The sequence below is a fragment of the Camelina sativa genome, chromosome 16, assembly GCF_000633955.1.
Source record: "Camelina sativa cultivar DH55 chromosome 16, Cs, whole genome shotgun sequence".
Lineage (NCBI taxonomy): Eukaryota > Viridiplantae > Streptophyta > Magnoliopsida > Brassicales > Brassicaceae > Camelina > Camelina sativa.
Genome location: NC_025700.1, coordinates 277662 through 303437, shown reverse-complemented (window position 1 = coordinate 303437; position 25776 = coordinate 277662). Strand labels below are relative to the sequence as shown.

At 38.3% G+C, this 25776-nt stretch overlaps 4 protein-coding genes and 1 pseudogene across 4 annotated transcripts; 3 read left to right on the top strand and 2 right to left on the bottom strand.

Annotated features, from left to right (window-relative positions):
* Positions 7755 to 9870, top strand: LOC104749013 (gibberellin receptor GID1B). The gene is made up of 2 exons (XM_010470593.1): positions 7755 to 7985; positions 8370 to 9870. The coding sequence occupies exons 1-2, from the start codon at positions 7947 to 7949 to the stop codon at positions 9405 to 9407; spliced, it is 1077 nt and encodes a 358-aa protein (XP_010468895.1). The 5' UTR covers positions 7755 to 7946; the 3' UTR covers positions 9408 to 9870.
* Positions 12892 to 13563, top strand: LOC104753167. The gene has a single exon (XM_010475455.2). It carries the CDS (start codon positions 12997 to 12999, stop codon positions 13510 to 13512), a length of 516 nt encoding a protein of 171 aa, XP_010473757.1. The 5' UTR covers positions 12892 to 12996; the 3' UTR covers positions 13513 to 13563.
* On the top strand, positions 14078 to 15491 carry LOC104749012 (methyl-CpG-binding domain-containing protein 4). Its single transcript, XM_010470592.2, has 2 exons — positions 14078 to 14248; positions 14792 to 15491. Exons 1-2 carry the CDS (start codon positions 14207 to 14209, stop codon positions 15302 to 15304), a joined length of 555 nt encoding a protein of 184 aa, XP_010468894.1. The 5' UTR covers positions 14078 to 14206; the 3' UTR covers positions 15305 to 15491.
* Positions 16529 to 17290, bottom strand: LOC104749011. Its single transcript, XM_010470591.2, has one exon. It carries the CDS (start codon positions 17200 to 17202, stop codon positions 16771 to 16773), a length of 432 nt encoding a protein of 143 aa, XP_010468893.1. The 5' UTR covers positions 17203 to 17290; the 3' UTR covers positions 16529 to 16770.
* The window catches only part of LOC104749010, a 13810-nt pseudogene continuing 6220 nt past the window's right edge, over positions 18187 to 25776 (bottom strand).

Below are 25776 nucleotides of genomic sequence, written 5' to 3'. Positions count from 1 at the left end.
TTTTTTATGAATTTTTAGATTATACAGTATCCATCAGTCGTTGAACATTTGTTCAATTATAAGTGGATAATCAATTGCAGTATTGTTAATAGATAGTTACTTGTGTTTATTCATACAAAATATACATACATAAATTTGGTTAGATCTTTATCCATAGCATATTATCCATAACACAACATAGACCAAATAAGTACAAAACCCTTTAATTCTAAATTTTAAATCCTAGATTTAGGGTTTAGGGTTTAGGGTTTAGTAAGAGCAAAAATGTAAAAAGAAAGTGGACACATAAGCAAAAAACTTGGGAAAATATACCATGAGTGGAAAGTGGGTTTTTGTGACAATACTTTAGGAGAAAGTGAGTATGGGTGTCATTTTCCCTATTAATTATCATGCTTACAGAAACTTTTCATAAAAAAACAAAATGATTTACTATATTTTTATTTTGGTCGTTTTATCTATTTTTCAACTCCATTTATTTACTTGGATCCATCTTCAAGTGTCGAAGTTTAATGATTCCTGCAAAACCTGATTATTTGAAATTGAGTTCGATATTCCATTCACAAAACAATAGTGGGAGAAAACGATTAATAAGTGCAAGTTTTATTTATAATAATATATCAAGAGTTTGGAAAAGTTAGGAGTGGAAAATGTGAGCACACGTACCAAAGAGACAAAATAGATGACGACAAAACTAAAGAAAGCCTCATATAGACAAGCGAATCATATACCTAAGCGTGTTCTCCTTTTGATTATTTATTTATTTATTTTATGTTTACTATAGTACTAATATTTTTTTTTGTTCTTTATACCACAACAATATTTTGTCATCATGTAACTTTAAGACTAACTGTGAAAATGAAATTTTGTTTGTTATAGTTTAAATTAACAATACATACATCTTTTTTTTCTCTTGTTTTCTTATTATCATTGCTCATTAGTACTACTAAGAAATAAAATTATGCGTGATATTATTTGCTTGATGGTAAAACCATAGAAATCGTTTGTCCCGGTGATGATGTATTTATTATCACCTCCTCCAAACGTGCTTAATGTCTGGGTTCTTTTGGAATGATCGTGGCTTAAATAAAACTTCAAAACATTCTATCATTAAGAAATGGGTTGGTGATTCGGGACTGCGGTTTGGTTGTTTTTTTAAGACAAGGGTCAAAGAACAGAAGACACAATGGTTAGGTGCAAAGTTATTTAAGAATTGGTCGGTTCTGTCAAATTATGAGCATAACGCTAGAAGGCGCATCTGGGTGGTCTGGCGTGAAAATGTAAAACTCACTTCGGTGTATAAAACGGGACAACTTATAACCTGTTCAGTTAAACTAGAGGAAGATGAGACTGAGTTTTTTTGCTCATTTGTCTATGCGTCGAACTTGGTGGATGAGCGTAAAGCCTTATGGGAGGATTTGCGTCATCATAAGGATTCACCGCTTATGCGGGATAAGCCCTGGTGATTTTAATGAAACATTGGCTCTTGAAGAGCACTCTCGTGGTGCACACGGTCCAGGAATAACGGAGGGGATTGGTGATTTTCAGTCCGTTGTCAACTAATGTTCTTTCTCGGATCTGACTGCTCAAGGTCCTTTGTTTACTTGGTGTAACAAAAGGGAAAATGATCTAAAATCTAAAAAATTGGATTGTGTATTGGTCAATGATGATTGGCTTGGGTTTTATCCGCAGGCTTACAGTATATTTGAAGCAGGAGGATGTTCCGATCATTCTCAGAGGAGCCAAGGCAGCGTCGTAAGCCTTTTAAATTTGTTAATGCCATGGTAGGCATGCCTGAATTTGTGCCTTTAGTGAAGGATTTTTGGGGGGAGACAGAGTCTATTCACATGTCTACTTCTTCTCTGTTTCGGTTTACTAAGAAGCTTAAGGCTTTGAAGCCAAAGCTGAGAGATTTGGCAAGGCATACGATGAACCATTTAGTTGCTAAAACTAAGGCGGCGTATACTCAGCTTTGTGAAAAGCAGGAATTTAACCTCCTACATCCCTCTGCAATAGCGATGGCTGCAGAAAAGAATGCATATGACCGTTGGTTTTTTGTTGCTGGTCTTGAAGAGAAATACTTGAAACAGAAGTCTAAACTTCACTGGCTGCAAGTTGGCGATCAGAATAATAAAACCTTTCACCGTGCGGTTCAGGTTCGAGCAGCACAGATAGAGATCCGGGAAATTACAACTCCGGATGGTCGGGTTGTGTCGGATGTGATAGGGATAAAACAGGAAGCAGCGAGACATTTTAGAGAATTTCTACAATTCACTCCAACTGACTTTGAGGGAGCCACAATTGCTGAGCTGCAAGATCTTTTGTCTTTTCGTTGTTCCTTGGAGGACAAGGAGAGACTTGTTCGACCAGTCTTAGTGGAGGAGGTGGAAAAGGTTGTGTTTTCTATGCCCTCTGCAAATCCCCAGGTCCTGATGGGTTTACAACAGAGTTCTTTAAGGCGACTTGGGACATTCTCGGTGGAGAGTTTGTGACTGCAGGTAAATCTTTCTTTGTCAAAGGATTTCTTCCCAAAAGTGCAAATGCAACTATTCTTGCTCTGATTCCAAAAAAGTTTGAGACTCGGGAAATGAAAGACTACCGCCCAATATCATGTTGCAATGTGATCTATAAAGTCATCTCTAAGATCCTAGCTAATCGACTGAAAATGCTCTTGCCAAAATTCATTACTGGGAATCAGTCGGCCTTTGTTAAGGACTGTTTACTGATTGAGAATCTGCTTGTTGCTACGGAGTTAGTTAAGGATTATCACAAAGATTCAATTTCAAGTCGATGTGCTGTTAAGATTGATATTTCCAAGGCCTTCGATTCTGTTCAATGGCCTTTTCTGCGAAATGTCCTCTCCGCATTGGACCTACCTCCTGTTTTTGTGCAATGGATAATGCTTTGTGTAACAACATCCTCTTTCTTGGTTCAGGTCAATCGGGAACTAGCTGGTTTTTTTAACAACTCCAGGGGTTTGCGACATGGATGCTCACTTTCACCTTATTTGTTTGTCATTATAATGGATGTCCTCTCTAGGAGGTTGGACAGAGCGGCAGGAGTGCAGTTTGGTTATCATCCAAAATGCAAAACCCTTGGTGTCACACACTTAAGCTTTGCGGATGACCTTATGGTTCTCTCTGACGGTAAGGTTCGATCCATAAAAGGAATTGTGGGAATTTTTGACGTTTTTACTAAGCAATCGGGGTTGAGGATAAGCATGGAGAAGTCTACTATTTACCTAGGGGGTTTGTCTACTACAACATCTTAGGAGATTAAAGAAAAGTTCAGCTTTGAGGTTGGCCAGTTACCAGTTCGGTACTCAGGCTTGCCTTTAGTCACCAAACGTCTTACTCTCTCAGACTATTCACCACTTCTGGAGCACTTGAAAAAGAAAATAGGTTCCTGGACAGCCCGTTTTCTCTCATTTGCAGGCCGCCAAAACTTGATTCAGTCAGTGTTATGGAGTATATGCAATTTTTGGTGCTCTGCTTTTCGACTTCCACTACAATGTACAAGGGAGATTAATAAGTTGTGCTCTGCTTTCCTCTGGTCTGGCCCGGATTTGAATCCTCATAAAACTAAGGTTGCTTGGGAGGATGTTTGTAAACCAAAGAGAGAGGGAGGATTGGGGTTGCGGTCTCTTAAAGAAACGAATGATGTTTGTTGTTTGAAACTGATCTGGCGAATTTTTTCATCTGATGACTCTTTGTGGGTTAAATAGGTGAAAAATACTTTCCTCAAACAGGAAAGCTTTTGGTGTATAAAGCAGTCTACCATGGCTGGTTCCTGGATGTGGAGAAAGCTTCTCAAATTTCGACAACTAGCAACTCTTTTCTGCAAATCTGAAGTAAATAACGGTCACCACACATCATTTTGGTATGATAATTGGTCTACTATGGGGTGTCTGATGGATGTGGCTGGGGAACGAGGTATCATTGATATGGGGATTAGTAAGACTATGACAGTTGCAGATGCGTGGGACAGACATGGTAGAAGAAGACATCGCCTGCATCACTATAATCAAATGGAAGCTGAACTTTTGTTGAAGTTTAATGCAAGAACTTCCTTGGCCGATGCTTTTCTTTGGAAAGGTAAAAACGACAAATTTCATCCACGGTTCTCCACAAAAGCAACCTGTAACAGCATCCGCACTGCAACGGCCGAGGTACCATGGTACCATTGTGTCTGGTTCACTCATTCAACACCAAAATTTGCTTTCTGCACTTGGCTTGCAATCAGAAACAAGCTCTCCACGGGGGAACGGATGGCGAACTGGTACAGGGGAAACCCTGCAGAATGTGTTTTCTGCAATAATGATATTGAAACCCAGGATCATTTGTTTTTTTCCTGCACCTTCAGTTCAGAGATTTGGGAGGGTATTGCAAAGCGGTTGTATGGGACTTGCTTCTCCACTAACTGGGCTTCCATCATTACATCAATTTTTAACTGGAATGACCGAATGGTGAGGTTTCTAGCTTCCTCTGTTCTTCAAACAACAATTTATACTCTCTGGCAGGAAAGAAATGGGCGGAAACACGGTGAAAACCCCAAACTTGCCCTTCGACTCATCCAAAGCATTGACAAACATATCAGGGATCAACTACTGGCAATCAGTCTCAAGGGAGATAGGCGTGATGAGACTGATCTTTTCACTTGGCTTGGCACTAGACATTAAATTCTATTTTGTAGCAAATTTTTTTAAAACTCTCCCAACAGAATGATGCACAAGTTGTAAAACAGTATTTTTACTTTTGAATATAATTTAACATTACATTCAAAAAAAACCATAAAAACCATTTTACAACAACAACAATATTAGATAACTAGCGTTACAATTATCTTATAATATTTAATGATTTGTAAGCGTTTAAAAGTTATTTATAGAAAAAACATAGTCAATTAGGTTCTCTTATTTTGATGTTTGTTCTTTCTTTATTCAATGATGTATTTATATTCTTATGTACTAATTTGTTCTTGGTACAGTCTGTTTTCAGCTACTCGGTAAATATCAAGGATTTAAAATTGTTTCAGTAGAAAATTCACATGCGACTATAGCGTAATTAAAGTAATTAAAGTCTCATTAACCGGTAATTTTATATGTTTGTAGTTGTACAATTATACTACTACTACTACAGTAAAAAAAAATAGATCAGAGATGTATGGGGATAAAACAACGGCTGAGATCTACTGTATTGGTCCCATCATAGAGAGATTCATGGTTCTGATTTGTCAAATCCGAAAGATAGACTAAAAAGCAACAATATTTTGTAAATTTAACGTCGTTGGTTGGGCAAAGTTTCTTTTGTTTCTTTTGTTTCTTTTGGGTAGCGAAGCCATCAAAGTAGGACCCGTTCCCATTCCCAAATTCTCTCATTCGTTTAACTTCTTCATGTTTACTATACTTCACTAAACCTTTGAATTTATTTTACTTGTGTTAATCTGTTGATTGATGATTTTTGTTCCGATTCAAACACCCGCAAAAAAACTCTCGTTAAAAAACCATCACTACATGTTCAATAATCTACTGGGAACGTCCAAATGCATTGAATCGCAGTTAAAAAAATTAAGATTAACACAAGTAAAATAAATTCAAAGGTTTGGTACTATTAATATTATTGTTTGTTAAGTCAAGGAGGACGACATCTGGGTCTTGTCTTTTATTTTGACAGAGTTACTGGCGTGTGATGGCCACGCTCTTCTGGTCCAAAAGACGACAAAATCCTAAGCCCATTCCCACATTCTACCCCTAATGGGCCCATTTTAGTAATACCAAAAAAAAAGTCATGGATTTTGGTTGGAGCGGCTAATTTGTATATTTATTTTTTTTCCAAAATATATTTTCTCCCGATATACTTATGTTTTTTGTTCGGTATATCAACCCGATAAAGGATTTAAAACGACAAGTCAAACAAAACATGCCACATTGCAAATGGCAAGTAAAGAAAAGAAAAAAAGCAGAAACAAATAACGAAACAACAATTGAGTTAATACAAGAATCGTATAAAGTAGTTAACTGCACAGATATATCCCAATTAACGTATTTAAGAAATTTAGTACTACTTCTGAATCGTATAAACGATTATATATCTATATCAGAAGTAGTACTAAATAGCTAAAATTAATTATCTCTGCACAGATATATCCCAATTAACGTATTTAAGAAAAAAAAACACATAAATAATCGTAGTACTATCTTAGAAAGATATATATATATTTTTAAAAAGGAAGAAGTGGAAAAGCCAAACTTTGAAAGAAGAGGGGGTCCCCTGAGTGAAGGAGGGGGATGATGTCATCGGCCCAAAATAGAACACGTTTAAGCCAGTAATAGTGGCAATTACTCGTAAATCTTAGAGAGGATACGAGGGTACTTTAGGAATCTCGTCNTTTTTTTTTTTTTTTTTTTTTTTTGGGTTTTAATTAACCAAAAGAAAACAGCACAACCCTTTTGTCGCCACATGCCATGGCGTTGGTCGCACGCTGGATATCTCTTTTTATTTTTCTTTGTCACCTTCCTTCAACTAATTTTTTTGTGTTTACTATTTTATTTACAAATTTGCATTCACACTTATATAACAAAAACCCAAAACAAAAAACCATCATTGAGTGATAAAAAAAAACTTTTGTGGTCTTTTATCTTTTAAATAGTTTAAAGCTGCCTAACCATACTTTTTAATTTTGTTTTTTTTTGGTATTCTATATCATTAGATGATGAATGATCTTTTAAAGCAACTTTTTTAAAATTTTCTTCTTCTTTTTAACTCGAATATATAGCTTAGCTTTTTTTTTTTTTGTTGGCAATCAAATATATAGCTTAGCTTATGGATTCTCTTTTTACATTCGTTTTTTATTTTCCATCACATGGAACCAATTGATCGTATTTTATAATTGTATTTATACGAGTAGACAACAAAAGTCTAGGAGAAATGCAAAATAACATTTGTTACATTAAGAGCAATATAAACATTATAAATGACCAAAAAAAAATTAAAAATTTGTTAGTACTAATAAGCTTTACATAATCCTAAGAATTTCACAAAAATGAAACGTGAATTAAAAAAGAAAAAGAGAGAGTAGTTTTAGGGGAGAGGGGGGAGAAAACAAAAGAAAAAACAAAGGGTAGAGAAAATAAAATGGATGGTCAAAAGGAGCACTTATGAGAGAGAGCGTGTCAGGACTGGCGTGCCCCAATTGCCCAATCCTCTCTCTCCCTCTTCCACATTACAGTATTACACCGTGGCCAGTGGCCTCCCCCTTTTTCTTTGCTTTTTTTTTTTTTTAATTTACATTTTCTGTATTTCCTAGTAAAAATAAATAAATTAATTAAACTATATAAACAAATAAAATTTTTAATCAGCCGACTGAAACCAATAAATTACCTTATCGTCAACAAAGTTAACCCAACCAAAAAAAAAAAAAAAAAAGGGTGGAGGGTGGGACCCAGATACGGAAACAGTAAATAAATAAATAAAAAGAAAAAGGAAGGAAGAGAGTCGAACCATCACCAGTAGTTTTTTTTTTTTTTGGTTGTCAAACATCAGCACCTTTGACTCTCTCTCTCTCTCTCGAACCAACCAACCATTAGCTCAGCTCAGCTCTCCCTCTCTCTCTCTCTCTATTGTACTTCCGTCTTCCTCTCTGCTGCATCCCATCTCTCTCTTTTCTCTCCAGCTCTCTCTCTCTCTCTCTCTCTCTCTCTCTTTTCTCTTTATTTAAATCTCTCTCTCTCTCTCTCTCTTTTCCTATTCTGGGTTTCTTTCAAGTTTCAAATCCATCTCCCCTTTTTAAAAAATCTTCTTCTTCTTCTTCTTCTTCTTCTTCTTACTCTTTCTCTACGGGTAATTATTGGTAATGAGGTCGTCCCTTCATTGATTTTACACACCGAAGATTACAATTCTGCTTCCTGCAGTGTTTCAAGTTTTTATTTTATTTTGCTGTGGGCGGCGGCTATGGCTGGTGGAAACGAAGTCAACCTCAACGAATGCAAGGTTCTTCTTTCCTCTCTCTCTCTCTCTCTCTCTCTCTCTCTCTCTCTCTCTCTCTTTTGCTCCTCCTTCTCACAAAACACACACACAAAAAAAGTCTTCCTTTTTGTTTTCCTTAGATTTGCTTCTTTCTTGCTCAAATCCCTTTAACTGAATTGAAGATCATAGAGATATTTAATTATATAGGATTCACAACCCCCCCCCCACCCGTACGGACGAATTTCTTGTTTTATTTATAAAAAAAAAAATGAGCAAAGAAGCAAAGAAGGAAGGAAGGGGTATAATAAAATCTAAGACGTCCCATCATATCATATCATATCATATCATATCATATCATATCTATCTAATATTTGTTTTGTTTTTGTTTTTAATTTGGGGCTTCTGTAGAGAATTGTCCCACTCAACACATGGGTCCTCATTTCCAATTTCAAGCTTGCTTACAAAGTCCTCCGCCGTCCTGACGGTTCCTTCAACCGTGATCTCGCCGAGTTTCTCGACCGTAAAGTTCCTGCCAACGCTTTCCCCGTCGACGGCGTCTTCTCCTTTGACCACGTCGACTCTTCCACCAATCTTCTCACCCGTATCTACCAACCTGCTTCTCTCTCTCACCACCACCGCCACGGTACCCTCGACCTTACCGAACCTCTCAGCACTACTGAGATCGTCCCTGTTCTCATTTTCTTCCACGGTGGCAGCTTCACTCATTCCTCCGCCAACAGCGCTATCTACGACACTTTCTGCCGACGCCTTGTCAGCATCTGCGGTGTTGTTGTTGTCTCCGTTGATTACCGGAGATCCCCCGAGCACCGTCACCCTTGTGCTTACGACGATGGTTGGAATGCTCTCAAATGGGTCAAGTCCAGAGTCTGGCTTCAGAGTGGTCTACACTCCAATGTTTATGTTTATTTGGCTGGAGATAGCTCTGGTGGCAACATCGCTCACAATGTTGCTGTAAGGGCTACCAAAGAAGGTGTCCAAGTCTTGGGTAACATTCTCCTTCATCCTATGTTTGGTGGACAAGAGAGGACTCCCTCTGAGAAGACCCTTGATGGCAAATACTTTGTCACTATACAAGATCGTGACTGGTATTGGAGGGCTTATCTACCCGAAGGTGAAGACAGAGATCATCCAGCATGTAATCCCTTTGGCCCCAGAGGTCAAAGCCTCAAAGGAGTCAACTTTCCCAAGAGTCTTGTCGTTGTTGCTGGTTTAGATCTTGTTCAGGATTGGCAATTGGCTTATGTGGATGGCCTTAAGAAGACTGGTCTTGATGTCAATCTCTTGTATTTGAAGCAAGCTACCATTGGGTTTTACTTCTTGCCTAACAATGATCACTTTCACTGTCTTATGGAAGAGTTGAATAAGTTTGTGCACTCCATTGAGGATTCTCATACCAGCTCAACTCCTTTGCTTCTTACTCCCTAGCAAACTACTCATCACTTGTTGCTGATATATACATTAAGAGAAGAAGAAGAAGCACTAGAGGGATCGGTTTGTTTTGCCTGTCTATGATGGGTTTTTGTACAGTTTTCTCAAGTATTGTTTAGTGTTCAGTAGGGTTTTTGTTTTTTGTGTTTGTGTTCCTCGGTCTCCTGAAGCATAATAAGTTGGCTTGTTGTGAGATCTTGGCTGCGCCTCAAGGAAGACCACTTCGGTTATCGCCATCTATCGGTTTAGGGCTAAAACCGGGACATGGTACTTTGTTTGCGTACTAGTATGGGTAGACTTTAATTGGTTTCTAGGGTACAGAGGGTAAATTACAAGACAACTAACTTGTCTTCAACATGTTGTGAAAAAACTTATCCTTGGTGTGGATTTGTGTATGTTTATATTTACCTTTTGTGTTCGCATGCTATTAATAGAACGAGCATGTCGTTTGTTGTTGTAATTTCTCACCTTCCTCTTGTTTTAGTTCAAAAGCATTAAAAAGTTTTTTGGCTTACAAAAGACAAATCTTTTTAGTCAACCTTCTTTTTTATCTCCTTGTGAGTCTCTCAACGTCGATCTCACCAAGCAATTGCTCTATCTTTGCTACAATTGTGAAAAAAAAATATAAAACTAACAAAACAGAGGAAAAAAAAATTAAAGATCCAATGGTCTAAGCGAAAACCCTAAGGAGACGTGTGGCAAACTGGCAATGGCATTAGAGTGAAGTATAAAGAAAGAAAGAAGAGGAAATAAGTGTTAGAGAAGAGAAAAGACAAGTGTTGTGTGTGCATTTGAGGCAAAAGCTTCACAATACCAATCCCCCATCCACCCAAAATAAGAAAAAAGCTTACACAACCAAAATTAATATATTAAATAATGATTGGACAAAAATGTCAAAATCATCCATCTTTTTTTTTTCTCTCTTTTATATTTATTCCCTTTTTCAATAGTTTTAGTTTTTCCTTGGCATCTTTTGCCTTATTGCCTCTTTTATGTGCATGTATTTTATTTTAGTATTTTTGGAGTTTCCTTGTAGTGGTTATGAACTGGGGGGATCAACATGGACCCCCACTTAGAGAAAACAATCTCTTTTGTCTACATATGTTTGTTTCTATATATTTACACATTTCTTTATAAATATACTATTTATAAACAGAGCTTATGTGTGATTGTTTTTATTGTATTCTTATTCCTATGGATGCCAAGTGGTAGGGACATTTTTAGGCTTGGAGAAAAGAAAAAGGAAAAAAAGCGATTTATTTTCTCTTTTGTTTAGTTGATGGTCTTCTTTTATAAAAAATAAAATAATCATAGAGGGAGGATATAAATAAACATTTTACAGGTAACTTCTTACTCTGAATATGATTTTCTTTTCCCGATTAACATTGACTTTTTTTTAGTCCTAGCATCTTTCAAAATTTAACCTTTTTTTTTAATCTTGTCAAAGTATTTATGACCAAACTTTGGGTCATTGATGCGTGTATGACAAAGACTCTCTCGTTTGTCTTGTACTGAATTTTGTCTTGGCAATTTACTTGGGGATAGTGTCTCTACTTTTTAACTTATTTTAGTGTTAATAGTTAATTTGCTTATGCTAAATTAATTTATGTTTATTGCTTGGAAAATAATTTTGGATTTTTCAATTTTGGAACAAAGCATCGCTCCCATTTAGTTTTGTTGTCTTTAATTCTGACAAAAAAATCTTAAATATGTTTGGTGATTTATCAACATCTTCTGATTTCTCCATAATTCATTAATTTGTCGTTTACACTAAGATTCTTTCTTTTGTCAATGGATTGGCTTTGTCGTTTGTAGACTATATTCAATGCTTTAGATCCAAGATTACAAAATTTATTATATTCATCATCTAACTAACTTTGAGCTTAAAGGTTTGGTATGAGGAATCTTTAATTTTGCTTCAAAAGGGTATCAATAATATAGCTTTTGTGTATGACTACTTTTTTGTTTTTCTTCCCTCTAGTTCACATTTGAAGTTAATAGACTGTGGTGCGTTTGGTTGTGGCAGTTCGACTAAAATATGAGATGTTGAAATGAGGAGGTGTCGATCATGTTATTTGGGAAGAAAAGAAAGAAGGAAAAAGTTTTAAATTTAGTACTGGTAGATAAATAAATTGATGAACGTTTACAATTATTTATACGAAGATATAACAATGATGTGCATATATATATCAAACTCGTTCAAACAATGTCGTAGATATCTCAAAACTGTGCTTAAGAAATCAATCAAGAACCTAAAACAGTATTAGTAAATATGATTTGATTTCTTTTTTTTGGTCGACACAAATTAAGAATAACTTTAGCTAAACTGATCATATAGATATTTTTGTTGGCCTGAGATTGAACTATAAATCTATTTCAGTAGTATTCTTTTTATATTTTGCTTTTTGTATAACCAAGAGAACATAAAAATGACAAAATATCAACCAAAATGAAACAAAATATCCGATTCACACTTGAGAACAAAATAAGCTGATTATAGAAAAGAAGAAAAAGGTAAAAGTTGAGAAAGGAGGTAGAGAGGGAAATATAAATAAAAGAAATCAGAGACTAATAATGTTAGGGAGAAGTTAAAAGAGCAGAGCTACTCTGAATGGAAAGTGTAGTAGATAGTGCAGAGATTTCATGGAAATGGAAGAAAAATAGAAAAACGAGAGAGAGAGAGAGAGAGAGAGAGAGAAGAGACAAAACACAAAAGCATTAGACAACGATGCGTTTGTCTTTATTAGCTTAGCCTTAGCCTAGTAAACCCCTAGAGATTCAAGGAATAAGACACGAGAGATAAGGCCTTTTTCATCCCCTCGAAAATCCCAAACTCCATTAATACATCTTATCTCTCTCTCTCTCTCTCTCTCTCTCTCTCTCATACTGTATTACTTTGTATTCATCATCATCAACTCGTCATTCAGATTTTCAGAGGGATCAGTCCAGAGTAGTGGAGACTATCATGCCGGTTTAACTGTCTAAACGGATTTGTAGTAACGCGTTTTCTTATAAAACGACACAGCATATCGTATAACCAAAAATAATGTATAAGAAACAAAAATGAGAAATTATTATTATAGTAATATCGTATAGTAATATCGTATCACATTATCGTTTATAGTAATATCGTATCATATTATCGTTTATAGTAATATCGTATTATCGTTTAACTAGTATTATTTCTGGTTATACTTATAACGTTTGGGTAGGCTTTTTCATCAAAGTATGGTTGATGACATTTGTCGACCGTCTAAAGAATTCTTGTGGGCCACATAATGGGCTTTGCAATATCAATCTATAAGCTTATCAAAGTAATGAGATGTTGGACAAAAAAAAAAAAAATCAAAGTAATGAGATAAGTTACTTATTTAACGCCGTTATAAAGGGCGTTTACGTTAATGACTAAAAAAAACCTGTTACGCTGGCAAAACCTCTAGCACACGGCCCACCAGAAACTATAAATTTAGAGGCCCAAAACATTTTGACTTGAAAAAAAAACAAAAAAAAAATCGGAAGAAGAGTTGTGAGATCAAACGTAGTAGTAGTAGAGTTGCGAGAGAGAGAAAAGGGAAAGTGTGCGGTTATGTTAATCATGACGTCATCATCTACGATTCTCACCGGAGAAGACGAAGAAGAAGATCACCGCACGCCCACACATTCTCATCGACGGCGCTGGAGCAATCCGGATGAGCCGCCGGATACAGAAGAAGAGTGCAGGGAACATAGAGGTGCGTCTGGAGTAAATAACAATGTTGACAGTTATAACAGTTTCTATCTAGGAGGAAAGATATCGTCGCCGTGGGGAACGCGTGGACCGCCGCTGCTCACAGACTCGTCGAGATGGCGAAGAGAAGAGAGGAGAGGAAGAAGCGTGACTAGGAAGCGAGATCTGCCACCGTATTTGACGACGCTGGATTGTAACGGACGGCCGAGATATCATCACAGGAGAGTAAGAAGCGAAGGAAGGCTTGAGATTGCCAGCGTGGCAGTAGATTCACCGGAGATCTTTAGTGTTCGTGGAATAGAAGGACTCAGAATTGGAACAGTGAGAATTAGTCAACATAATGATGATGATGATCATAAACAACAGAATCACTGATCTTCCTCTTTGATTTTTTTTTTTTTACTCCAATTTTGGTGCTAATTTTCCGGGAGAAAACGAGATTGTACTAGTCTTCTGATCCGTTTAGAAGCAGAAAGGAAAAGGATTGGGCTTTACTTATGAACCAATAGGCCCATATAAATATATTTTTGCTAAAAGCCCAACATCATCCCCTTGCGTTTGTGTGTGTTTGTGTATGTTTATTCTCTCACTCTCAGTCACCATTAGATAGATGGATAGAGAGAGTTTAGTAGAGACTCAAAATCAGAATCAGAACAGTGGAGAGAGAGAGAGAGAGAGAGAGAGAGAGAGAGAGAGAGTCAGTCAATAAATGGAAGAAAAAAAAGAAAGGGAAAAGATAAATCTCTCACTTGATTCATGCTAAAATTGCCGGGGAAACAAACGAAATTGTAGAAGTATGGTGATGATGATCCGTTAAGAGGGTAGCAGAAAAGAAAAGGTATGGGCTTCAAACAACATGGACCTGAGGCCCAAGGTCAATCCGCTTGTGACGACGTGTAAATTTATGATTTGTTTGTTACAGTGAGTCCCATTCGCAGAGGCTGTGAGATTATCATTTATTTGTGAGAGTTAAAAAGAGGAAGAAGCATACCACCATTTGGGACAGAAGAGAAGAGAAGAGAAGAGAAGGTAATTTGCGAAAAAAAACTCTAATTGGGAAGTGAGAGAGATGGAGCAGGAGATCGGCAAATCAGCCAAACCAAAAGCCAAGGTAAGAAGAGTCTTTGATACTACTACTACTACTCTACTTTATATTATTAATAAGATTTTGCTTTCTTACGAGTGCCAATTCATTTTCTTCTTCTATTCTCCAATTTTTTTTTTTTTTTTTCAGTTTCTTGTTTCAATAGTCTCTAGGATTCTCAGATCTCTTAATGTTGGAGAAATTTTATTCTAAACAAGCCCATAGGATTCGTTAGGGTATTCAATTTTCTTGGTTCACGATCTGTGAGACTATTTTGCTCCACAGTTCTTGTCTGTAAAAACTCTGTGAGGGTAAATTACTGCTCGTTGTTTAGTCTTAGCATTTTATCGATGTTTATCTTAATTGGAATTAACTTTTTGGTCACCCTCTCCTCTTTAGACTTTGAGTGATGTGATGTATCGTAGCTTTTCAATTAACAAGAAGCCTTGTTCTTTTTTACTTAGACGCTTGCTGGAATACCTTATTTTCTCTCTCTCTCTCTCTCTCTCTCTCACACACGAGTCGTCTTGTTGTTGTTGTTGTTGTTGTTACACTGAAACTTGATTGCAGAAAGAATTTGCACAAGGGAGGTTGATTGATACCTATGCTGCACAATGCGAAAAGTGTCACAAGTGGAGGGTCATTGATACCCAAGACGAGTACGAGGACATCAGAAGCAAAATGCTCGAAGACCCTTTCCACTGTCACAAGAAGCAGGCCACTTCCTGTGAAGACCCTGCTGATATCGACTACGATGCCTCTCGCACTTGGGTCATCGACAAGCCTGGTGTCCCCAAGACTCCTAAAGGTTTCAAGCGCAGCTTAGTTCTCAGGAAAGATTACTCTAAGATGGACACCTACTACATCACTCCTACCGGCAAGAAGCTCAGGAGTCGCAACGAAATTGCTGCCTTCGTTGAGGCCAATCCTGAATTCAACAACGCACCCCTCGGTGACTTCAATTTCACTGTCCCTAAGGTCATGGAAGACACTCTTCCTCCTGATGCTAAGCTCGCCTCTCCTATTGGTGCTTCCTCTACTGCTACTTCTAAGAAGACCATCTCCAAGCAGACTCAAGACTAATTATCATATATGTTCTGCGGCTCATCCAGTTTGTTCCATTTTTCTTTGTTTCTTCTGATCCCTATAACAATGCTCTTGGAGTTTGTGTAAATTTTATGATCTCTTGAACTTTTTTGAAAGCTGGGAATGATCTCTCGTGACTGCTTAGGAACTCGTTTTCAATCTAAAAACACTTTTTCCTCAGAAATCCACCTCGTAAGAGATTATAAGCATTATGTACAAGTTACAGCTAGGGGAGTTCCCTCCTGGGCGATGTTTCGCAGACTTGCTCGTTGCCCATACTCATGGACGTGATGCATCCGGACAGACATCTTTTGTGGGACTCTGATTCGGTGTAGGAAAAACGTTTTCCCCATTAGTAACACCATCTTTTCTTATGGCCATCATTTCTGGTATGGACTTCTTGCGGGGGGCAAATCGTCATACAATGTGGATAGACTCCTTCAAAGGGTTTGTAGAATGCCTCCTAGAAGGGATTTTGTTCCGCTTCTTGCTGCACACTTGTCTCTATTTCTATCTTCCTCATCATCTTTTCTTGCACCTATCTTCACAGTTTGCAGAGGTGCCTTACACTGTTCCACCACCAAATCTTCTATTACTCTCGACACTTTTGTACTTCCCAACACCAGAATAGCCCAAATCAGTGCAATGACTACTACCTTCGCTTTTGTTGGTCCCATGCGTCTACTACTCATGGTTATAAGATTACATATGGGTTTATGATAAAAAAATATTTGGTGTTATATAGAGGGGTTTGTGACATGCAAGATTCTGCGGGTGTTATGAGTACGTGTATGTCAAGATTTTCCTGCCATTGTACTTGTACATCATGCTTTTAGCCTGTACATAGTCGTGTCCAAATCCAACTCAGAGAAGAAGAAAAATAACGAAACAGAGACAAAACAAGTTCCAATGACTTGAAATGATCATTGCATTGAATTTGCAGGTGTCTTTTTCTTCTTTGTTCTTTATTTCTTCAGTTGTAATAAAAGATGGAGAAATGAATCTAAGGTACAAACATCTCTAATTAGGCAAAGAATGAACTTATCACATCATGGACAACGAATTGAGGGGAATAATAAAATTGTTACATTTTCCATACTATGATTTGATTCCCCAACCTGCTTATCAGTATGGAGAATGAAACCTGTCAATCATGGTTGGTAAAATACATACAAGTTCTTATATATATCACTTTACGACGACTAAAATGCCTGCAACACCTTTGAAAAAAGTTCTTATATATTATATCATACAAGTATCTGATAGTATGCAATAAATAATGTTTCAAAATACAAGTATACATACAAAGATGTAATTTAATTATGAGAATATGCAGGCAATAATATAAATGAATTGATGAAACTCTTAGATAGGATTCCTTAAGACATAGTATATGATATGAATAATGAGGCGAAGAAAGAAGGGTCTGTCTGTGCAAAACAGAGAGGTCATCATGAACTTGGCTATAAGCCTTTTCGCATCTTCTCGAGTCTACTCTCAATGAAAGCATGTGATTTCCTATTTATATCATTCAAAAGCGGCTTCGGCTGTGATTTATCAGCTCCATTCTGAGATCGCCTAATGCTTTGCTCACCCGATGATATGCTCTTCTTTGGGACGTTATTACCATTAACAAGCATGATCACCCTCTCTTTCTCGGAGCCTGAGGTATTATTGATGGGATTAGCGTTGTCCTCCGAGTCTTCTCGTTGCTTGAAATAAATAGTGATATCTGATTTTGATTCGTTCTTGATCAGTTTCTTTGTCACAGAGTTGCCTTCCTTGTGACTCGCCATGAGTTTAACGACCACTAACCTGAAAAACCAGCGACAAAAGCCTCTCTTGTCATCATCGTCTTTTCCTCTGTGCATCCTCTCTCTTTGTTTAATTGACATGAATGTTTTAATTATGGTCTTTGGTTTATATGAAAATATTTAGTGGGGATTATGGATTTTTTTTCCAATCGGTTTGCTTTGATTCCACGCTTTGGAAAAATGTGATTGTCTTTGTCTTTACTATATCAAAAGAAAACAGAATTTTATCTACAGTTTCTTTCTTCTTCATACTCTTTTTATTGGTTTGCTTTAACTAAAAAGCAATTTGCTTTTGTGCAAGTTTTTCTTCCATTGGAGCTGGAGATTCGCTTCTTTATTGAAAGATGAAGCTCCCTTATCATTGAAATTTGTTTTGGTTTGAGTGGACGAAAACTTGAAAATGATTCTTTGTACACTTAGACTTGTTGATCTATAAAAGTACTTCTCACCATGTTTCACTTTTGTTATTGTCACGTTTCATATCGCGTGAATCACGTGTGTTGAATGATGATGCGAAATTGACTAAATCTATTAGATATCAAAACGTACGCAAGGACAAAAAGGTGGTTTGTCATTGAAACATAACATAAGCCGCGTTCAGTTAGTCCTTTGGGTGAGAATAACTGTAGTGTTTCGAACGGCCATGGTATCTCATCGGAGGAGAGACCACAGAAGCTCCACACACGCGTCTCAGCCTAATGGGTCTCTCCACCGCAAGTTTCTCTCGTTACCGAGGACTTACACAAGTATACCGAGGACTCTTCCCCTTAAAAAAATAGAGTTAATATCGTGTGAGCCGATGGCCCACATATCAGATATTAAACTGATAAGAACATATACTACACTTGACCTTAGCCAAAAGGCCGAGAAAGATATGATTTTGTCGTTGGGCTCGATCCCTCTTTTATACTTGCGAGAAAAGGAGTATATTTATCTTCCTAGCCGATGTGGGACAATAAAACAACCTCTTAACAAAGACAAAATTAGTCAATGACAGCCCTCTGTCGGAGAGGCCATCAGGTTCGTTAGGGTGGGAAACAAACGTATAAATTTTGTACAAGTTCTTCAATACAAGATGTTGTTTCACGGAATCAATCAACTCTTATTCCATTTCTCTCTTTTAAAAATTGAAATTTCATTTGGGATTCAGGTAATTAGGTCACTCTTTCCATTAGCTTTTGCTCCCCTCTTACAGTTACGTTCTGCCAAAATGGTTCTAATCAAAGTCATTTTATAGACAAGACTCAATGATTGTTAGTTGGTGTACGTAATTTGGCTATAGTAGATGGGAAGGATTAGTCCAATGTCTTCAAAGGCGGTAAATCTTCAATACTTGTTCTATTGGTCTCCGGCAAAGAGGACATGCCTTCACGTGCGAGGAGCATGTTAAGCAGCAGCACATGTGACCACACCTACAAGTGCAACCAAACAAAAGAATAATCAAAAGCTACGTACAGTCTGATCAGTGAGAGGGATCATGAGTTTCGAAAGAGAAACAATATTCTTACTTAACAAAAGCCGCATCATTCTTGTGCTCAAGGCAGATCACACAGAGATCTGGTACATCGCCATCTCTGCTTGTACTACTATCTGAGTTGTTCTCATGCTGAGTTCCCAATCCTGGTGAGACATTTTTGTAAGCAGAGCAATTCCAAGCGTATGCATAGAAAAAAGGATTCTCATGTTACTGCAAACACTAATGGATACTACTTACCTCTAGTTACTAGTTCGGCTCTCTTGGCAGCTGCATCAGCAACTCTGCAACAAATAGCTTCACAGTTAGTTTGGAATGACCAATTAATTATATGCGCAAGAATATGGGTTTGGTTAATATGCGACGTACCTAATCCGTAACAATCGCCCCCGCCTTCTCTCTAGAATATACTCAATCACAGGCTTTGAAATCAGAATCACACCAACAACAGTTTAACCTATGGAGGCATATTTGAACCTCCTGCCAAAAAGATGTTTTAGAACTTTTATAATCTCAGATTTTTAGGAAAGGAATAGGCATACTGAGAAGAGAAACAACCTTGACCACATTACCAATGAAGATGTGATCTTATCGAGCGGTACAGGTGAGACAAAGAAAGGTCCTTTCTCGGGTTTTGGAATCCTGAAAACCTCCATACTGTCCTTAACACCCTGTTTAACATGATAAGTAACAACAACAATGATATGTAAAACATAATATTGGAGTATAAGAAGAAGATTTTGGACCACTGGCAGATAACAGACATACCTCACCAACAACTGTAACCCATGTACCAATTGGGAGGACATGCTCAGTGCGTTTTACTCCAAGCATCTGTAGACAAATGAAGGGTGCCACACAGTATTGCATTAGCCTTGACGAAACAGAAAACCCAAAGCAAATTGAAGTAAAACTGGAAATAAAGGAAAGACCTTGAGGCCTTTGAGGCAATCGGATGACGGCTTTGACTCTTCAAATACTGCACTTCCGACCCTCAATGCAATGCTTATTATTTTGTTAGCTTCGGCAACATTCACACGACCTGTCCCATCTTCCTAAACGCCATAACGTTGTCTTCTACCATGCTAGTATGAAAGTATGCTCTGTGGTTGCCATATTAATGGATCCTCCACATCAGAAATCTAACTATGCTAAGAAAAAACGGTATGGAGAAAAATTTCTATGAGGTTGTAATGCTCGAAGTACCTTGAGGCTTTTAATGTTGCAATAGTTTTGCCTCGGTTTGCGTAGCTAAGCACCTCTTGATTGATTTCTCTATATTCGTAGTAGGTAAAATAAAACAGGGAGACAACTTATGGACTGTTATTACTTCAATGGTTAGAAGAGAGTTATAGTATTCTGTCTTGGTTTCTGGTTCTATCCTATATTATGGAAAGTTCATCTTCTTTGTCTAAAACCCCTTCTTTTCGACGATCAACTTCTAAAAAGATTGATTACTTATATGAAGTAGAGTATGTGAGTGATGATAGCAAAGTTCCTATTACCCAACTCCCATTACTTAATCCTTACAAAGCTTTCACCAAACCAAATTCCACTTTTCCAAAAGTCATTCGCCAGGTGTTTGTCCCTAACAAACATAATGCAAAGGAGCTTGTTCTAGCCTCTCCGTTGGAACAACACCTTATCCCGGCGACAGAAATAGAACAGATGATTCCCCTCAGAATCAATGAAGGCATGATACATCATTGGCGAACTCAAGGATATACTCATCTTCACTATGGAGCAATACGTTTGGCGCTAACACTCCATGGCAGAAAAGGCTTACCAGTTGTAGCACGGGTAGCTCTCCTTGACACCCGATACAAGGAATACCAGCATGCTTGTATTGCAACTATCCAGACAACACTAAACGCTGGCACTGTTTTTGTCACCCTCTTCCCAAATTTCAACGTGGCATTGGAAGACCCTCAAATATATCAGAACATGCAAATCCAGCTGCAAATCACAGGCGCTCCACAGATTGGAAACACATATGCGGCAACACTTCACCATCAAATGGCGTACAGAGTCCAGAATCATGCAATGGACTTAAGTCTCCCAAGAGACACTGAAGATGCACTACTCATACAATTGGAGTCACAGCATAGCCCGTCGTGCATCCATATTCCTAGACAGATTCCTAGAGATGAGCTTGTCAAGTTACTTCCAGAATCATGGGTTACCAATTACGAAAAACTCCATGACCGGAGTACCCCAATACAATCGGTGGACTCTTCTATTCATAGGAGAAAAGATGGAGCTGTAGAGATTGCCTTCAAGCAACAAGAAGAAAAGTCAAGACCAACGGCTTTCTGCACAGAAATCAATACAATTACTCCTTTTGAAGACACTCAAACCTTGGAGATCAATCCACGTTTAGATGGTGTTCCGATCTCATCCTTTGATTCGTTGGGAGATCCCATTTACTCTTTCCAAGATGAAACAGGCCACAAATTCTTTGATGTTTGCGATTGCCAACACTGTCAGATGAATAGTTCTGATGATGATGACACCCCAAGGCGTAGGAGAAAAAAGAAAACTACACAACAAATTCTCAAAGAACGATTTGAGTCTGGAGATCCACAAGTTGGCCTTCTCGGAGAACCAAGTGGCAAGAATTTTGAATACTATGTATTGTATTCAGGTGGCTCAACTCCCACAACACCTGAAAAAGAAGAGGTACAACTAAGTTACATGTTCGGACCCCCATCCCAGCAGGATTCACCATTTCCATCCAAGGAGTTTGAAGAAAGGAATATAAAGCACTCATGGAAAATCCGGAATCCAAATGTTAAGAATCCAGATGGTTCAGTAAAGCAGATCAGTGCCGCAGAAGCAACGTTAAACTGGCAGTCGGAGAACGCCGTAACCCAAAACCATCTATTAAGCCAGATTGACAAAAAGGTAACCATCATGGACCTTTCCATTAAAGAACTCACCAAAAAGATAATCTCTCTCCACCAAGAACTTCTCCACCTTGCAACTACTGTCTCCATGAACTCTCCCCTCATGTTCCAAAAAGAGTCGGAGCTAAAGTCCCTTAAAGCTTAATTACACTCCTNAATCCTGAACGTGACAAGTATATCCAACTCAGGCTGTGCACGAACATGTTCTTGCCACCAGGTAACATCGTGGAATAATGTGAGCCATTTGTATAATAATTTGTAATGCGCCTTCCGTCTGGTCAATATGCATTTCGCCAAGTACTGGAGCAGTTGACTTTTATGGATGAGGACCGCAATAGTGTAAAGATCTGCCATGTACCAAAGTAGGAGGTATGCCTCTATAGGAAACCGGCCATAATGAGCAGGGTTCATATGAATGGTGGTAAGGAAGGGATAGGCCGTGTGGTAAGGGAGGCCAAGAAGTGGACCCTGATCAAGACCATATCGGTGTATATAGAGCTTTAGAAAACCATGCAGTGTCTCAATCCCTCTGTAGATCAATACATTGTCGAGTAACGATTCCCTTATTCCATGCGGCATATCGGCAATCATTTTCCGCAGATTATCTTCTGTTGGATTGTCTGGACTGAGGGTGTATATCATGGGTACTATTGACGAGATTTGACGCTGAGTTCTTGAAAGAAAATCTGGGAGGAAGTTGTCTTTTCCTTTGATGTGTTTAACATCGAATTTCCACTGGGAAAACCAACTTGCCCACCTGAGTAACTGAGCTTGTGGTAACATCTTCTGCTTGAACTGAATCATTTTTGGAAAGGAGGACATGTCCATTTCGATGAGGAAATGTTGGCCCACCAAATGAAACTCAAATTTTTCTATTCCTCTTTTGACAGCAAGTATCTCCTTGTAAGTAGAATGATAATGTTTTTCACTATCTTTGAAGACTCCACTTTTATAGCCACATATCTGTCTTTTCCCTTTCTCGTCTTCTTCTAAGAGTATTGCTCCCCAATAGCAATCACTTGCGTCCGTCTGCAGAATTCTTTTTCCTTTTGCTGGGATTTTTAGTGCTGGTAAGGTTGTGGAAATTTTCTTCAATTCTTTTACTGCTTCTGTGCATTTCTGGCTCCAAGGAGGGGCATCTTTCTTGAGTTGAGCAGAGAGAACCGATCTGTGTTTTGCAAGACCATGAATGAAATCCGACATATAATTGACAATCCCCAGAAACTGTTGGACTTGCTTGAAAGATAGTCGTTCATCTGGAAACTCATTGAGTTGGGTGGCAATGTGAGGTTGGAGGTAGTATTCTCCCTTGGATATGTGCATTCCCAGAAAATCAATCTCCGTTTCTCCGATCACCATTTTCTTTTCTGATAGCATAATACCATATTTTTGTACGATACTGTGGAACTTTGCCAATAATGAAGTGTGGGAATCTATGTCTGGCGAGAATAGCAGAATATCGTCGATATACACCAGCGCATTTGGGAGGATAGGCTCGAATATCTTGATCATAGCTTTTTGGAATAATGAAGGAGCTACCTTTAGTCCAAAAGGCATGACTTTCCAGTGGTAATGACGATCTGGTACACAAAATCCCGTCTTTGGTCTGTCTTCTGGTTTGATTCCAAGCTGCCAAAATCCTGCTTTTAAGTCAAACTTGGAGAAGATTTGTGCTTGCGGGAGTTTTTGGAATAACACTTCTCTCTTTGGCAAAGGAAACTTGTCATCGGCAAGGAAATGGTTGAGTGGTTGATAGTTGATGACCAATCTGAGTTTTCCTCGCACCTGTTCAGCCCGTTTGTTGACGTAGAATGCTTCGCATGCCCAAGGTGAAGTGGTCTTCTCAATGAGATCTTCTTTTTGGAGTTGGTCAATCTCTTCGAGTGCAAGATTGTAGTGATCTGGGTTCATTCCTGGGTGACTTGCTTTAGTTGGGTTGATATCTTCATTCTTCTTGAAAGGTAAGGATATGAAGAAATCTGGATTCTTCCATAAAGGAGATGAGCACTTTGTGAGAAACTCCGAATGAGAGGTGGCGCAAGATGTCTTTGCTATTTCTTCTTTTATGGGATTAAGCATCTCCATAGGGTATAGATGAGACACCGTTGTCCAAGGTAGCAGCTGATTTTTGTGCTTGAGACCTTTTGGGTGCCACGAAACTCTCCGAAGACTATGGAGGATATCAAATCCAAGTATAAAGTCCTTTCCAGGGAGTTCAGAACCAAATACTTTGGATTTAATCATGTATCCGGGGAAAAGTTGGATGTATATTGGCTTGCTGATAAGAGAGATATGAAATATCTGGCCGTTGGCTGCTTTGAAAGCGACTGAACATAAATTCCAATGTGAAGCTGGGAGGAGGTCTGATTTGATGATGGATGAAGCAGCTCCAGCGTCAAAATAGGCAATGACCGGTATTGGTTTATCATACTTGCTTGGGAAGATGTAGATCTTGGCATTTGGAGATGGTTGGGTTAGATACACCAATTCTTCTTGATGTGATTGCTCTACTTTGCAGAAATCGAATGTGTAGAGGTCAAACAACATGAACTGGTCGTCTCTATCGCTTTCATCTCCAGTATCCTCTTCTGAAGATTCATCTTCAAACTCCATACCCATTGCAAGACATGTATCATCAGTTGGTTCATCATCAAGGGAAAAGATGGATTCAATATCCGAGTCGTCAATATCTTCAACTTGTGCCAAGTAGCCAAGGAGGTTGTCTCTCTTCTTCTTGTTAGGACACTGTTTCGCATAATGTCCCTTCTTCTTGCAGATGTAACATCTGTCTGATTTTTTGAAACCTCTTTGAGTTTTCTTCCTGAAGAATTTCCATTTCTTTCTAGAAGATAACTTTGGATATTTCTTCTGCCACTTGCTTCTATAGCTTTTTTCTTTTCCATGACTTGTAGAACAATGGCATTTCTTTTCTCTGCATTTGATACTGAGTTCCGGCCGATCACATGCTTTTCCTAGAAGTTTTCCTTGTTCCTGAAGCTGTTTGAAAAACTTCTGGTGGTTGCATAGCTTTTCAAGGGCTGCCAGAGAAATTTGATATATTTCTCCGAGTGAAGCTTGATTGAGAGGCATATTCTTGAGAGACAATACCCTTGACGTTTCATTTCCAAGTGGTTCTGGAAGTGAATTCAGGTACGCCTGTTTGAGGTTGACATCATCTATTCCATTTAGGGCATAGAATCTCTTTGACATCCGCTCATAATGTCTTTCAAGATCCTTCCTCTTGAAGGAACAGCATCTCATGCTAAGATATTCTTCTCTTGCTTGGATAGTATAGTGATCCCATGTGCCGAGAAATTCATTATGAATGTGTCCCACCAAAGCATCGATTGTTGGAGATTGTCGGATTTGTAATTGTCGATATTGACCTAGGCTTATCCACCATTGCCTGAGACGTCCTTGGAATTTAGCCACCAGTTTATCAATCGAGGTAGGTAAAGTGGCTCCTGGGTTAAGTTGTTGTTCTGTTAGCCATGCATGCATCTCATATACTTTGTCACGCCATTTTGAAGGGGGAACATCATCAAAAGAGAAACCCTTATGTGGTTCTGTACTAAACCGCGGGTTTCCTTCTGTCTGATCTCGTCCAGTTTCTTGGGTTTCTTCATATACGTTTCCACCTTCACTCTCTATGTCTTCTTCAACCACAGCAGGTGAAGCCATCATAAAATGTGGGATCATGGCCTCATCATTCTCATCTTTTAATGTTGTTGGTACCTTATTCATCATACTTCCTTGAGAAAGTCTTTTTTCTTGTTTTGCGACCTTCTCGAGAAAAACAGTGATTGGATTAGCGTGCTCCACCATGAATTGCATTTTGCTGGCTTCGGGTTGGTCTTGAGATTTTGATGTCTCGGTAAGCGGTTTGGGTGGTTTAAGTATGGCTTCCTTCCCTGGTCTTTTTTCTGTTGGCTTTTTCTTTTTAGTAGACTGTTGTTCATAGAGAACTTTTGTTGGTAAGAAGGAGGATGCTCCAAAAATACTTGGGTCTTGGGAAAAAGATAAAGGTTGTGTTTGGGCTGTGTAAGGTGGTGTGTAGATGGGATATGGTGTAAAAAGGTCATATGGAGTTGGTGGTTGAGTTTTGGGTTGGTTTTGTAAGGAGTGTAATTGAGCTTTAAGGGACTTTAGCTCAGACTCTTTTTGGAACATGAGGGGAGAGTTCATGGAGACAGTAGTTGCAAGGTGGAGAAGTTCTTGGTGGAGAGAGATTATCTTTTTGGTGAGTTCTTTAATGGAAAGGTCCATGATGGTTAC